At 41.2% G+C, this 15,230-nt stretch overlaps 3 protein-coding genes across 3 annotated transcripts; 2 read left to right on the plus strand and 1 right to left on the minus strand.

Moving 5' to 3' along the window:
• Positions 1-215: 215 nt before the first annotated feature.
• Positions 216-2,941, plus strand: LOC137960005 (transcription factor MYB52-like). Its single transcript, XM_068807446.1, has 3 exons — positions 216-1,162; positions 1,713-2,147; positions 2,445-2,941. Exons 1-3 carry the CDS (start codon positions 772-774, stop codon positions 2,711-2,713), a joined length of 1,095 nt encoding a protein of 364 aa, XP_068663547.1. The 5' UTR covers positions 216-771; the 3' UTR covers positions 2,714-2,941.
• A 4,597-nt stretch (positions 2,942-7,538) lies between these two features.
• On the minus strand, positions 7,539-12,498 carry LOC137960351 (zinc finger protein VAR3, chloroplastic). Its single transcript, XM_068807946.1, has 5 exons — positions 11,876-12,498; positions 11,511-11,628; positions 9,941-10,221; positions 9,622-9,720; positions 7,539-9,530 (listed from the first exon to the last, which is right to left on the minus strand). The coding sequence occupies exons 1-5, from the start codon at positions 12,319-12,321 to the stop codon at positions 7,739-7,741; spliced, it is 2,736 nt and encodes a 911-aa protein (XP_068664047.1). The 5' UTR covers positions 12,322-12,498; the 3' UTR covers positions 7,539-7,738.
• Positions 12,499-13,336: 838 nt separating this feature from the next.
• On the plus strand, positions 13,337-15,142 carry LOC137960496 (probable lysophospholipase BODYGUARD 4). The gene is made up of 4 exons (XM_068808132.1): positions 13,337-13,752; positions 13,899-14,248; positions 14,363-14,559; positions 14,653-15,142. The coding sequence occupies exons 1-4, from the start codon at positions 13,338-13,340 to the stop codon at positions 14,990-14,992; spliced, it is 1,302 nt and encodes a 433-aa protein (XP_068664233.1). The 5' UTR covers position 13,337; the 3' UTR covers positions 14,993-15,142.
• Positions 15,143-15,230: the final 88 nt, after the last annotated feature.

Here is a 15,230-nt window from a genome sequence, read left to right on the forward strand (position 1 = left end):
AAATGTTTGCTTTTTCTTGCTTTGAAAAGCAGAGGTTGCGAAAACAGACAAGCAATTTCTGGTTTTTTTGTCAAGGTCGAGAGGGACAGGGCAGGAAGACAAGCAGATTTGAGGAGAACGAACCCACACGAGCGGTTTTTGAGTTACATGCAACGCAAAACCCACAGAGAAATCAGTCTCAAAGTAAGGACTCTCCATAAAGAGAGCGAGAGAGAGAGAGAGAGAGATAGTCGTGCGGGTTTCTTCTATCTTGGTTATTCTCATTTTTTTTTTCTATGCTCTCGTATTTTATTTCTTCTCTCTTTCCTATGTCTTCTTCTTTTAATCTTTTACTATGTTCTCCTTCCGGCTCTAAATGCTCTCTCCGATCCTGAAAGTTCTCTTAAGCAGCAGAATTGCAGACGCAAAATCCCCGCCTCACCGTAGAAAAAGAAGAGACCGGTAACCCAAGGTCCAGTTTCTAGTTTTTTCTCTCCTGATCAAAACCTGATCGTTTCAGAGAAAACCCAGTCGGCTTCTTCAGTTTCTGTTGTTTTTCCAGTCACAATGTCTCTTCTGCTTCTGTAACAAGCTTCAGGTGCGAAAGGCTCGTTGCGGTAATCGTACCCATTTCTGCGTTCTTCGATTTCTCCATTCAAAATCTCTGCTTTATTGGCTCAAGGCGGTTCTCACCGGAAATCCTCTTGGGATTTACACTGTTTTTTTGCGAATTTCTGTTTGCTCTAAAGTATTTTCCTAGCTCCAACTGAGCTGTTTCAGTCCGTGAAGGACATGGAAGCTTTCAGTACCGGTGTCGGAGCGAGCTTTGTAACTCCCCCTCCCCCTCCTGGCTTTGGTTCCGTGGTTCGTTCAGGAGAGAGAGAATGTGACAGCCTGGAAATGAGTTTTCAGGTTTTGCTCCCCTCTGTGGAGAGACAGAAGAAAGCCTGGAGCTTTCAGTCCTACGAGGAGAAGGGCGTTATGGGGAGTGAAGTGAATTTTGGAGATGAAAAAAAGGGGGAAGGGGAGAATTTTTCGGGGAAAGATCAGGATTGTGGGCAGTCCAAGCTCTGTGCTAGAGGCCATTGGAGGCCAGCTGAAGATGCAAAACTCAAGGAGCTTGTGGCTCAGTACGGCCCTCAGAATTGGAATCTCATCGCCGAGAAGCTTGAAGGAAGATCAGGTAAACCAAGAATGGCAAGAGACCAGAAAAATAAAAATGCCAGTTTTAACGTCCCGTTTTTAATGCCTTCAAAGTTGAGACTTGACTGGTATTTTCTTCGCTTTTTTTACTTTTGTTCGCTCGTCTCGCTCCATATGAGAGATAACCCTGCTCTCGTTGTTTCTTCAATTTCATTCGGTTTTGTGAGCGGACATGATACCGTTATTACACGGTGCATAAAATTTGATTTCGTCTGAGCTTTGCCGCGATAAGAGACAATAATCTTTACCGATATATATATTACCGGCGATTACTTTGAACCCCTCGAGTCCATTTGTATGGATTTTCGGCTGTTCGTATGGACATCTATTTCTGCTTCTATATTTTTCATTCTGTTCCTGGCGTTTGCATCTCATTTGTAGGATAGAAGCACCCAAAAAGGCGATTTTGTGATCCACCCCGACCTGAGCTCTTCGTCTTGAATATTGGCTCTCAAAACACAAGGATTCGTGGAATCTGAGCTTTTCTTAAATGGGTGTTTCTATTCTCATAGTTTTTGGGTTATTTGCAGGGAAAAGCTGCCGGTTAAGATGGTTTAACCAGCTGGATCCCAGGATCAACAGGAGAGCTTTTAGTGAAGAAGAGGAGGAGAAGCTTTTGGCTGCACATAGATTGTACGGGAATAAGTGGGCGATGATAGCGAGACTCTTTCCCGGTAGAACCGACAATGCTGTGAAGAACCACTGGCATGTGATCATGGCTAGGAAGCACAGAGAGCAGTCAAGCGCTTACAGAAGGAGAAAGCCTTCCTCTCAGGCCCTCCATAAAAAGATGGAGATCGACAACAACAATGCGTGTAGTGAATCCACCATCAGCAGCACCCGAGATGAATCCGCGTCGACTTGTACCGATCTCTCCCTTAATTCATCCTCCAGTAGGTTTCTCCCCGGGTTCCTCACTAGATTCAGCCCCTCCGAACGGCAACCACCGTTTGAATTTGTCACCGGTATGTAATTTTTTTCTTAGCCTTACCTTTTTCAATCTAATGGCCGGGTCTGGTTCGTGCTTAGTTTTTGCTTTCCGTTTCTCAACGTTTTCTAGCAATTAGTATTGTGTCAGTATAGTATCATCTCTCTTTTGTCTGTGTCTACCTTCCAAATTTGATTTGTCGTCGCTGCTTTTGGCTTAATGGGATCGTAGTGATCTTTCCTAGGTCTTTTTTTCGTCGAAGATTGATCATTTTCTTATGGGTTCTTTCTGGTTTTCTCGAGTTCGCATTCCGATGATTTTGCCTTTGCTGCAGGTCCTGATGAGAAAAAGATCGTGCCTGTAAGAAATGGGTACCGTGACAAGCTCGATGAATCTGGCAATGGGTATTATTACCTCGGTGGGCCTCTGATGATGGCGATGAATGTTGATCAATCTGGTTATTCAGATTCCAACTCTGATGTCTCGGCTGCTGAATCCGTGGCCAACAACAAAAGGAATCTGTTTGCCTACGCAGAGCGTGATCATGGGAGAGAGAACCTGAGCTTGCCATTCATCGATTTTCTTGGTGTGGGGGCTACATGAAAAACATCAGGATGGTTCCAGGTTTTAACTCGAGATGGGGAGGGTCTTCCCTAGCTAAAGTTAAAATATGACAAAGGTAAAGATGCGTGTCACTGCAGTATGGGTACGGTGGTCGAGAGAGAGAGAGAGAGAGAGAAAGGTGAAAGAGTGTCTGGAATATTTTTGGTCTTCATCAGAAAAGCAAAGGGACAAGTTTAATCTTTTCCATATATTTTTTCTCTTGCTGTTTATCATCTGTCAATATTTCAAGTCTCTGTTTTTGTTCGGCATTGCCCCCGTTCATCTTCCCCTGGTTTCTGATTCTATAATGAAATAATCACCATATCATCCGTGAGTATAGATTCGTTACATAAACTGTAGTTGGTGGAAGAACTTCCAGAGCTAGCTAATCGCCTGTCCGATGCTGTTAAGTATATATTGACTCTTAAATGGCAGAACCAAATTGTTTACTGCCAGTCAACATCAATCAGTTCCATCTCTACCCAACAACCAGAATTGCCAAGAATGGATCATATTCAGTGCCCTCTGAGAATCCTTAACGGGCTCCATGGCCATTGTCTCTCCCCTGTGGAGACTCAGAAAGGAGTCTAATTGAGACTACAGTGGAATGAAAACGAAATATAAACGAATCCCCTCGAGGCAGAAGATCACTTGAGTAACGCCAAAAAAGTAGTCACCTTTGAAGGTTTGAGTGTTCCAAGTGAGCTTGTCTTTCCCACAATAAGCTTTCGCGAGTTAGGACATGGGCATCTTCGAAAGAGGTTTCAGAGACTGAATGTCTTATCTAAAACGTAACCTTCATCATCTCAAACATGTTTCCTTGTTTTTCGTTTTTTTTATTTTATGAAAGTGACATTGGAGTAAGATAGCATAAAGAAGATCTTGGATCTTGCTCGCTATGGTTCATTAAGTTGTATTACCTGCAACTGCCATTAGTTCTTTCTAAATACAAACGCTCCACGACTAAGATAATTGTACTCTCTTCATACATTGAAATGTCCTTGTGTAGCTCCAAAATGGGTGGGAGTTGGTGGTGCTCATTTAATCCCACTTCAAACTTTTATCGATTGCGCATGAACTATGATGGGTCTGACCACTATGGTTCTGATTTTGGTGGTGTTAATAATTTTTTTAGTTGAAGACAGACCCAATATGGTTCTAGTCGTATCATCGAAATTTAAGGATCTGGCACAAGTAGCCAGCCCTGAAAAAAGAAAAAGACAAGAAGAGGAAAAACAACTTTCAATTGCAATCCCACCAGTTCCAGTACTTTTACTTGAGTTGGACAAAAGCAGCAGAAATGGCTTTATTTAACAAGGGTAAAAACCTGAAATGGTGTTTCTCACTGGCTTCAGCATTGAGATGGTTGGGAGAACACACTGGAGCGATTTTAAAATGGCTCAGAGAGAGGTATAATAGCTTGTTAATGGGTTTATGTTAATATAGCAGAAAAAAACAAGAATCCGGGAATAAATTACTTGGAAAGACTCTAAGGTCTAATTAAAGTCAGCGAGACAGCGGAGACTCAGCGGCACCTCTCTTTCTTTAACCAGAAAATATATATATATTTTATACAGTTTAACGACCTGTTGTTTGACAGTATTTCCCGTTTGTCACGTCGTCACTCGTAAGCCAATCTTGTAGTGGAAACTACAGAGGTGGAAGTCATCGGTGGCGATCTGCAAAACCATTTTTTCTCTTCGAAAGACCCAAATTTGAGGACTACCTCTGACGCTCAGAAGTCACATCTCAAGTTTAAAATCTACAAGAAGCAGAAAATCTCCTCCGCCATTATAGTTTGTGTCTGGTACTCACCCACTTCAAGTAAAAGAATATGAAGGGGTTCTGTCACCACTACCATTCAATAAATAAGCCCCTGGTAGAGGAAGCTGTAATCTCTGCCGGGTAGTAAACTGGGCTTCCTCAGCTACTGGAGCAGTACTTGTGAAAAGGAAGATCAGATACGGAGGTTTTGCAGTCCAGAGTGGTTAATAAATGCGGACTTGAGAGTGTAAACGACAGCCACTTCGTCATCATTCGCTAAGACTATAGGCGTTCTTAGATGGGTCATGATTCCTTTTGTCTTGAAATAGCAAATAAGGGATGCCTCACAAGTAAGTTGTACTGAGGCTGGCAGAGCAGCAGCTAGGTTAGCCCTGTGTTGGGGTTGCAGGAGAGCCCTGACTCGCTCAATCATGGCCGCGAATCGTTACCATTCACCATAAAAGACAGGACGTAGAGAAACGCAGGGATGAGATTCTCTGCCGACGATGGGTCTTTGTTCGGTCGGCATGAAAACTACCCGTTTGATTGCCTGGGAGGCTTGAAAATAGGTGTAGAAATTGGATTGATAGATGACCGTCCGTGGAAGAAGCTACAGACAAGTGAGTGACAGGAGATGGGTCTGCTTCCCAGGAAAGAGAGAGCGAGAGACGTCTTTGAAATGTAATTCTCTTCTTCTGTTATTCCGAAGCCCAAGATTGACTTTTCTTTCCTTCCTACTCGAAAAATAGCTCACGTGGGTCGTTAAAAACTGTTTTAATTAATCATTATAAACCGATCTTATAGTAAAATTATTAATTGTAGACTTAAGTCCAACTTTAACAAAAGTTCGTTCCACCGGGTCATAGAGACTCTGTGTGGACCCAGTCGTAAGCTGTTCGTCCAGCGGTCCTGATCACGTAAAGATGTGGCAAAACCCTTCATGCATTTCTGTCCAGATAAGTCATATCCGACCACAAGGGTAAGCAAGCACAAGCGGTTCCTCCCACGTGCGAGAGTAGATAAGAAATCATAAAAAACGTGGCGTGGAAAGGAATCCGTCAATGGCGCATTTTTTTGACCGATGGATGAATGGGGGGCGACACTTTTTTCTGTAGTCGGGACATTAATGGCGTTACTGTTACAAATACGAACAAAAACCTAAGAAAAAGGCGTGACGATTTGCGAAGAATCGTGAACATCATGCCGAATGCTGGACCCACTGTATCTGTTTTTTTTTTTTTATTATTTCAGGCTTTTTTAGTGGAGAAAATTACCAAGAGTGGGCCCCTAGTGTCTTGTTTTCTAAGGTGGGCTCCACATCATGTCTTACCATCCAGATTCATTGCACTCGGGGTTCTTCACATAAAAAAGGAAAAAACACACGTCTTGGGTGATTTTTCTGAAAGAGCATGAGGCAGTCATTGTTGACTCCAAACAGCATCAAAATTCCTGCTGCGCGGCCCAAACCAATTGATTAACCTTACTTTAATCATTAATTAAGCCTGATTATGAGTAGAAGCCATCTCTAGTCCGTTATTTATGCCGAGGCATTAAAAAAAAAAAAAAATCCACCTGAGTTCAGTTCAATGCATCTTCCTTCTTCGTCTTAACTTTAATGTCGGAGAGAGACGTTTGCTTTTCAGTATTTTTTAATTCAGTTGATAATTCTCAAAGTACGAAAGTTAGTGGGTTTCTGACCTAATCTCAATCTAAACCCCTAAATTCTCTCCTAATTAAACTTTCTCTCTCTATAATGCTGTCGGCGTATCTCTTTAATTTACCAAAGGGCCACTTGGGCTGTACCACAAGTGCCGACAGGGATGATGATGCCCAGATGTTAATCATGGTTAGGGTGGATTACTTTAGATAATTTTAATTGATGAATCCGCAATGGGGATTTTGGTTGTAACGATAAGGACGAATGATGATGATATCGAACATGTGGTGACCCACATGTATAAGAAAATCAATTAGGGAAGTTTAGGCCTCGGGCAAGTGCTTGAAGCGTTTACACATGCGAAATTATGTGTAACCCATGATGATTAAGAGTAATTATTGTAGTAAAAGGGAAGATTTTTAAGTAAAATAGGATTCTAATCGGCATGACTCTAGATATGATTAGGTTAACTTAATTATGAGGTTCCATTAATGGTTCAAAAAGTTTTAAGTCCGATCAAATTATTGTTAACTTCTGAACAGAAAAATTATCGTCAGATATTATCTCATATGAATTAATAAGCGAACCAAACGTCATCTAAACCGAGATTGTAATGACAAGCACGAACAGATCAGTCTGATGAAATAATTCTCAGCTTGCTGGGCAGAGCTCCCACTTCCATTCACGGGACTCGATTGCTCCTTTTTTGAGTTACCAGTTCGTCTCCTATACCCAGAACCCAATCCAGTCTCATTCGAGCTCCCTCCGGACTCAGCCATGTTCCATCTATTTCTGTTCTTTTGCCGATTCTCGAACTTCTGGGAGATCTACCAACAGATGCCAAGTCATGGCTGCCACCGTTATTGTCCCTCAAGTTCCAACTGGAGCGCCTTCGGAGACATGCGCGACACCCTCATTTTCTCTGCACTTCTCTGAGGATATGCCAAAACGCTCTCAGGTGCAGATGGTACAGGAGGCGTCACATAAACTCAGGATCATGTATAATGAATTAGCTTTAATAAAATTATTAACAAAAGAGTTTCAAACAACTTAACCCATCAAAATGTAACATCTTTATGCTATTTTTTATAGTCATTACCAGTTCCTCTTTCTTTCTTTTTCAACACCGAGCTGTTTTCACTGGTACATATATTCAATTTGAAGTTCAAGTTACCTCATGTTTGGATGAATCTGGATGAATCTTTCTCTTTTACATTAACTAAGTCAGATTTCCGTTTGATTTTTTATTTCTGACCGGCCATGGTTAGAATTAGAGCTTACAAAACTAGTTCAGTCAACACAAAATCAAAGCCACCGTCCCCTGAAAGGGAGTAAGGGTTCAACAAACATTTAGACGAAGCAGGTGCCGCGTAAAATAATCAGGGGAAACCAAGACCACCTACACACTCACTGATCTCACTTTTTATTGCCTGGATGAATCAACCAATAAATATCATCTGAGCTATAAGAGATTGTATCTTATCTTATCTTCGCGTCTCTGCATTTAGGTTGAGACAACTCGAACAGTAATCAAGAGCTACAAAACTTGGGAAGACTTATAATTGTCTTTTGGAAATTTTTACTTCAATTTGTTTTCTTCTTTTTCAGCTTGAATTCTTGTCTGAAGGTGGAGCAGAGCCTGGATCAGAATTCACAATTGGCAAGTTCCTCCTGTACTGCTGAGATGTTAGTCTCCTTTCCAGTGGAGTCTTCCTCTTGCTAACTACGAATCGGTTCACACCTTTTCTCATTGGCATTATAGACGGAAAATCTTCATCAGGGATTTGACTCAATTCGGATATGTCCTTTATCTGTGCTACCCTTCTGAACCACCTCTCTGCTTTTGCCTCCTCTGACATGTCTAGAGGATCAGACTCCTTCACCGCTGACCCTTCCAAGCTCTTCCCTGAGAATCCTTTATTCCAACTTTCTTTGCTACTTTGACCACTCTCAGCGTGCTGGGAAGAGCTCCCACTTCCGGCCACGGCACTGGATTGCCCCCTCGAGTACCCAGTTGGTCTCCCATACCCAGAACCCAATCCACCCTCATTCGAGCTCCCCCCAGACTGAGCCATGTTCCAATTATTTTGGTTATTTTGCTGACTCTCAAAGTTCGGGGGAGATCTTCCTGCAGGTGCCCAGTCATGGCTGCCACCATTGTTGTCCTTCAAATTCTCGTATGGTGCTGGAGTGCCTTTTGAGACATGGATGCCACTCTCATTTACTCTGAAGTTCTCTGAGGATGTCAAAACGCTCTCAGGAGTTGATGATACAGGAGGTGTCACAGAAACCTCAGGAGTTGAGACAGATCCTCTGTCCTCGGGCTGCTTGTCCTTCTTAGTAAAATAGTCGGGAGGGAAAGGGACAAATGGAACAAAGTTGGAATTATTTGCTTGCTCCATAGCCAGACGTCTCTTATATTGGGGGGAGGTCAGTGATCTGTCCTTTTTTTTAGGGACCACAAACCGATTCTCCCCTTTACGCATTGGCATTATTTCTGGGAAATCCTCATCAGAAATAGCACTTGCCAGATCAGTTACATCATGCAGCTCCTGAACTTTTTTAAACCATCTCTCAGACTTATCGGCTTGATCCTCACTTTTCTTGCTTGCTGTCTCAGTAGCTGCACTTCTGGTGGGGAAAACATCACCAGAACTTGACGGTTCCACGGTTGTTGGACCTGCAGAGGTACCAGCATTATCTGCATCCTCTGCCTGCAGCTTTTGGGGCTCGGCAAACATATCTGGAGGTAATGGGACAAATGGCACATGCCCAGAATTTCTCCCTGGATTGCCTGGGTTGCCGCTGTTACGCAAAGAAGCAAACCTTTCAGTGACAGGAGCACTCTCCCCAGCAATCCTTGGGTTATTGCTCCTTCCAGATACTTCTTTATCAGCTTCAGAAGCAGATGATGAGCATCCCAATATCCGGTCCAGACTTTCACTAATCGAGCTTTCTGAAGTTTTGTTTGACCTGATTCCATCAACATTGTTACTCCCCTCAGAGGAACCATCATTGCCCAAGTTTTTTAGGTATTGAGCATTAGCAAGCCTCCTTTCTAATGGTGTTTTTCTGGTGCTCACAACAAACTTGTTCACTCCTTTACGTAAAGGCATGATTTCAGGAAAGTCTTCATCAGCTACATTACTCAAATCAGAAACATTGTCCACCTGAGAAACCTTACTGAACCATCTCGCTGCCTTCTCATCATTTTCCGCCAGCCTCCTCTCAATATCAGATTGACTAGAGTTATTACCATTAAACTGTCGCAATGTATTCTCTTCCAGACCATGACCTAAACTAGACCTAGCGGAAGGCGATGCAAAGGTTTCCCCAGGACGTTTGCAGTCACACCTTATGCATACAGCATTCCTCCCATAATTGAAAAAGTCACATCTGAAAATTTCAAAGTTGAACATTTCATAAATCATTAAATAAAAAGAATGCAGCATAACATGGCAAACTCAAAACCAGAAAGCATACTTACTGAGGGCACTCCCACTCTCCACCAGTTAGTACTCTCTTTGGCCTGTCCTCATTACACTGACGGCACCTCATGTTCCTGGCAAAGTTCATGAAAGTGCACCTGCACGATAGTGGAAATAGACAAGGTAGTTAAATGAATCCCTAATTTTTCAAAATTTGGCCTCATTTTACACAGAAAAACCTCCATTTACTTAAGATCTATCATCTAGTGCTAGGCAAGACAATTAACATCTCAGAAGAAGAGCACATCAGTAGATATAATACAAGAAATTAGCAGTCAAGAAATTGCACAAACTGAACAGGAAGCAGCTATAACTTACTTGGAGCAAATCCAATCCCCTCTCTTCATTTCAATGTTTTGTCCAAATGGCCTCGGCGATTGCCCATATCCTACTGGCAACTGCCTTGATGCTGGTTCTGCAAAATCTAATTGTCTGGTCGCCCCACTCAAACCAATCAATTCATTAAGTAGATTTTTAATAGATGCCTCAACAAGCTCTTTATTCCGATAATTGTTCTGGTCTGAAACAACCAGACGATTGTAGGCATGACTCAACAAAAAGTGCATAACATCCACAGTTCCAGCCTCCTGTCCCCACACCTAAAATTTTTACCAAACGCGACAAACATGATCACCAACAAAGTACAAAACTAAGTATTGGAAACTTACAAAATACTGTTTGCCCACATCTACCAAGCAAAAATGATTCAATTCTGTACAAGATTAATTCTAGATAAACCAACAAGCAAAAATGATCCAATTTCATAAAAGATTTAATAAACCAACAAAAAAATAACCTAATTTATTAAAAGATTCATTATAAACCAAGGGGATTTTTTCTATTGATGGCAGACAAGTGACATCCATGCAAGAAAAGTGCATATACAAGACAAAATCAGGCCAAATCATGCATAAACAAAGAAGCAGAAGTCAGCGACTACCATAAGATGAAACCATCTCTAATTTGTTTCATTGTAGAAGCTACCTACGTAAAAAGTCTTCCAAAAGAAAATGCGGCCAAATCATGAAGGATTTCAGAGTCAATTCTTCAGGAGAGTAAATGAGCTTACTTCAATTTTCATTAAGTTCTTTAAGCATATCAAAGGGTTAAAGGCAGAGAGTTCTATTTGTCATATTCATGCTCTCAGTTCAACTCTTCTACTAATAGAACCAACAATCTATCAGCCATAAGTTGATAATACAAGAGAAAGATGCTTTTACTCCGCCTTATCATCATGTATTGTTTAGCCTAAATCAGTGCACAAAATGGACAAACAAGGTGCAAAAGCTGAGGTACATGCAAGTATATCATTTAGTTGGAGTGAAGGAGACCTCGATCATCACATGGTGCATACATGAAAAGCTGCTATCCAGAATGCAGAAAACGACTGATGAGTTTTTCATATAGATCCTCAATACAGGAAAATGTTTCTCCAACAAGTTTATGCAAAAGCTGCTATTTCTAATGAATGCTGCCAAAGCCAGTATATGAACTGACTCAGAAAAGATGTCTACTCTCTTAAAACAATAAACTTGACCGTTGCAGTCCATCTTGCTGAGATAGGATTATACAGAAAGAAGCTTAACCACACGATAGCAAGCAAAGACAATAATGCCACATTTAGCATATTCTTTTTTTTATATTCCAATCTCAACAAATAAAATACATCAAAATACCCAACATGAAAGAAGAGAAGGCCAAGACTTTATGTTTCAAGATGAAGAAAAGGCCAAGGATTTAAGTCTTTCAAAGCCAAACTCCAGCATTCATCAAGTCATACAGCGTATTAGTTGATTATTACGAGCTTGATGCTTTTAAGAAGAGTGGGTAGAAACTTAAAGAAAAGAACGAGAAGGAAAAGAGAAACAAAATGAAATGACAAACTCACATCGGTACCGTTGCTGGCTATGAAGGTCCTCAACCGCCTTGTTGACTCTGAAGCATTTTTAAACAAGAATGCGGAGCCATTCTCAACTATAACCTCAATATCACGCTTCGAAAGAGACCTGAATCAGCATTAAGTCCTCAATTAGTCCAAACCAAAGCAAAATTTCCCAGTTTTTGTGAGATAATTATAACTCTATCCCAATCTTAAATTACACTAGTTGTACCAGCCAGAAAAGAGCTTGAGAGAGAGTCTACAATTGCAAAGTGAAAATGAAACCATTCAGCATCTATAATTACATTTTTTGGTAGAAAAAATTTACATTTTAATGATATCAGAAATTTTGACGGGACCCACTAAATCCTCACCTCAACAGATCCCGCTGGTTGCGAGCAAACGCCAAACATGCATTCGCAGCTCGTACAAACTCGGGCGGCAAACTTTCCAGCACCGCAAAATCATCACCTTCTGCATTGGAGCCACCTATGTCATCGAAGTACCCCCCAATCCTAAGATTCTCGATAAAGTGCGTCCACTCCAGCCACGGAAGGGGAACCTCAGGAATTGGAGAAAACCCATTTGACTCCACAAAATCTTCCCTCACCCCAGTCTGCGTGTGAATTTGATCGGCAGCTTTCATGGAGAAGCCTCCTCGAGACTGAGACGCGGAGGAAAGTCTCCGAATTTGAGGTGTCGGGAAAGAGGCAAGAGAAACGAGTCTAGAACGACGTGCTAGACGGAAGGTGGAAAGACGGCAGCACGAGAGAGGCAAAGGAGTTGTAAGTAACATGAGGAACCTCGAGACACCACCCATGCTTCCCGCCTACAGCAATCGGGACAGGAGACCGAGTCTAACCGCAGACTAAGATTTCCAAGAGAAGGTCGAACGAAGAGACGGCTAGAGTGATAAGGTAAGGGTTTAGGGAGCTTGGGGTTCCGCAAGGAGAAGGAGACGACGGATGTTCTGGAGGATTAGGATTGAGCGGCGATGGTCGAGTTGCAACTTGCATTCCAATAGACAGGATGCGTTTCAATGTAAATAAAATTAGTATTAATTTTTGTATAAAATTATTGGAAACATGAGATCAGATTTTAAAAAATTGTTTTTTAGATAAAAAAATATTTTTAAAAAATACTTTTCTTTTAGAGGGATCAATAAACTTACAATTTAATAAATTAATAAATAAAATTGTGAATTTAAATTACTAATAATTCTTAATTTTCATAAGTAACTTGGAGTTTAACATTTACATTAAGGACAGATGTACCATTATAGAAACTTAAATGATTAAAAAATAATTAAAATGTTTATTATGAAAAAGCAGTTTCTCCATAGAAAATAATAAAAAATCGATTAGAAATAAGTTATTTTTATAACTAATAAAAATAAATTAAAATAATAAATGATTAATAACCATTTAAATATATTTATCTTATTTTTTATTAATTAGAAATAACCGTTATATTCAAACTCACCTTAAATTAAATTTTATTAAAAGAAAAAAACAAATTAAATTATTATATTATATCGTAATAAATGAGAGATTACGTATCCTCTCCCGGAAAGACGAACGAGAATCTTCGTCAAGAAAAAACCTAAAAAAGCCGCGTCGTCTTTCCGTCGGTTTGTTTGTCCTTCCGTTGGGCACGAGGCCCTGACTTGGAATAAAAGGTTGGCACAATTTGTGGCCTTCTCTCTCTTGTAAGTTCCATTTTCCAATCCAAAGTAATCTACAATCCCACGACGTGGCACAACAGCGGACGCCAAACGCTCTCTATATATGACAATCCTCTGTCTGTTTGGAGCTCGCATTCGCAGCTTCGGTAAAGATGCTCAAACGTTTGGTCTCTTCAGTTGGGAAATGGACCGGAAAGGCAGTGGACATTCTCATGGAAGTAGCCAGCCTTCTTGTTTTCTGCATTCTGGATCTGTTGGATTCCTTTTTGTGCATCTGTTACAGATGCATTGATGATTTTGTTGAGGAAAATGCGCATCCGTGTTACTGCGAGAGCAGAGCAAATGTGGGAATGTATGGAGAAGAGCAACTTTCAGTGACTCTGTATGACCGGAAAAACATGTTCAGGCAAATGGGTCTCGTCGGACTCAGAAGAAACAGAAGAGAGGAAAGTAGGAAGAAAGGCACCGTGAAGTTACCCAGGTGGTCCGACTGCGGTTGCGACTCTTGCCTGTCGTGGCAAAAGGCAGAGGAGAAGCTCTATTCTGTCATAAGGGAACCAATATCAGGTATTAAGAAAGCTCCAATTTTTATTTCTATTTTTCCAGTTTTGATTCTAAAGAAATTCTGTTGCGGAGGACTCTGTGAGTCTTCTATTCGTTCCAATGAACCTTCTCCGTTTTGATTTCCCGTTCTTGCTGTTAATGTTTAACAGATCACGACGGAGACAGCCGGAGGAGTTCAGTTGGAAATGTGATTTTTCTACACGGGTTCATGTCTTCTTCCTCCTTCTGGACTGAAACAGTCTTTCCCAACCTTTCCGAAGAGTCGAAACTCCATTACAGGTTCATTTCTTTGGATCTTTTGGGTTTTGGGAAGAGCCCAAAACCGCGCGATTGTTTATACAGATTGAAAGATCACCTCGAAATGATCGAGAAATCTGCCATTCAACCTTATCAATTGGATTCTTTCCATTTAGTCGCACACTCAATGGGCTGTATAATTGCCCTGGCCTTAGCAGCAAAATATCCTCGCTCCGTAAAATCAATCACATTGATTGCACCAGTAAGTACAGTTTTAGTTCTGCCGTCTCCCGAGTCATCTTTCATTGGATAATTTTCAATATATATTTCTAGTACAGTTTAATGAAAAATTTCCACTGAGGCTTTTCATTTTCAGCCGTACTTCCCATCATCCAAAGAGAAAGCAAGTCACGTTGCCCTCAATAAACTGGCTGAGAGGAGGTTGTGGCCACCATCACAGTTTGGTTCTTCTTTTATGTCATGGTACGAACACTTGGGCAGAACTGTGTGCTTACTCATCTGCAGAAACCACAGGATATGGGAATGGATTCTGAAGCTGGTCACAGGGAAAAGGTAAAAATGGAGCTCTGACCTCCGAAGGGTTTTCATGTTAATTCGGATATTTAAAATGAATTAGATTGAATCGCATCGAGTTCATTGTTTCAGGGATCTGCACTTCATGATCATGGACTCGACCAGACACACCCACCATTCCGCTTGGCACTCTATGCACAACGTGATCTGCGGAGGGGCGAAAAATATTGACGATTATTTGGAAATTTTGAGCAAATCGGGGATGTTGGTCAATGTAATCCAAGGCGACAAAGACCAGGTGGTTCCTCCTGAATGCAGCTATAATTTAAAGCTGAAAGTACCGTTTGCAGAGGTTAAAATCATCCCTAATGCTGAGCACAGCTCTGTAGTTTTAGGCAGAGAAAAAGATATTACAAGAGATCTCGAACAGATTTGGTCTCTTGCAGAAAACCTTAACAGCAAAAATATGTGACTTATTTGAAGTCTTCTTTTCGTATCTACTCTGGCTTCTTCCGCCTTTCTCTCAGGTCTCATTCCGAGCCGTTCCTTGGTTCAAACCAATTTACTCTTCTCCTCGTGTATTCGTCTTTAACGAAGTATTTAGAAGTTTAATCCCACATCGATAAGCAAGTGGAGTCTATTGTGGTTTATACTTTGGTTTTGGACGTTTACATTACACCGAGTTCAGTTGCGAGAACTTGTCACCCATG

Source organism: Aristolochia californica, unplaced genomic scaffold, assembly GCF_029961685.1.
Source record: "Aristolochia californica isolate CCGP_79_NKW_82.1479 unplaced genomic scaffold, dmAriCali1.0.hap1 SCAF_3, whole genome shotgun sequence".
NCBI classification, from domain to species: domain Eukaryota; kingdom Viridiplantae; phylum Streptophyta; class Magnoliopsida; order Piperales; family Aristolochiaceae; genus Aristolochia; species Aristolochia californica.

What these genes read in the sequence shown, in the direction of transcription:
- LOC137960496 (XM_068808132.1), top strand. Translation starts at nt 13,338, where the DNA reads ATGCTCAAACGTTTGGTCTCTTCAGTTGGGAAATGGACCGGAAAGGCA. An exon ending in CAATCACATTGATTGCACCA is followed by an intron (nt 14,249 to 14,362) that starts GTAAGTACAGTT and finishes TTTCATTTTCAG; the next exon opens with CCGTACTTCCCATCATCCAA. An exon ending in AAGCTGGTCACAGGGAAAAG is followed by an intron (nt 14,560 to 14,652) that starts GTAAAAATGGAG and finishes TCATTGTTTCAG; the next exon opens with GGATCTGCACTTCATGATCA.
- LOC137960351 (XM_068807946.1), bottom strand. Translation starts at nt 12,321, where the DNA reads ATGGGTGGTGTCTCGAGGTTCCTCATGTTACTTACAACTCCTTTGCCT. An exon ending in TAGCCAGCAACGGTACCGAT is followed by an intron (nt 10,222 to 11,510) that starts GTGAGTTTGTCA and finishes TAAAAATTTTAG; the next exon opens with GTGTGGGGACAGGAGGCTGG. An exon ending in GGAGAGTGGGAGTGCCCTCA is followed by an intron (nt 9,531 to 9,621) that starts GTAAGTATGCTT and finishes TGAAATTTTCAG; the next exon opens with ATGTGACTTTTTCAATTATG.
- LOC137960005 (XM_068807446.1), top strand. Translation starts at nt 772, where the DNA reads ATGGAAGCTTTCAGTACCGGTGTCGGAGCGAGCTTTGTAACTCCCCCT. An exon ending in GAAGCTTGAAGGAAGATCAG is followed by an intron (nt 1,163 to 1,712) that starts GTAAACCAAGAA and finishes GGTTATTTGCAG; the next exon opens with GGAAAAGCTGCCGGTTAAGA. An exon ending in ACCGTTTGAATTTGTCACCG is followed by an intron (nt 2,148 to 2,444) that starts GTATGTAATTTT and finishes CCTTTGCTGCAG; the next exon opens with GTCCTGATGAGAAAAAGATC.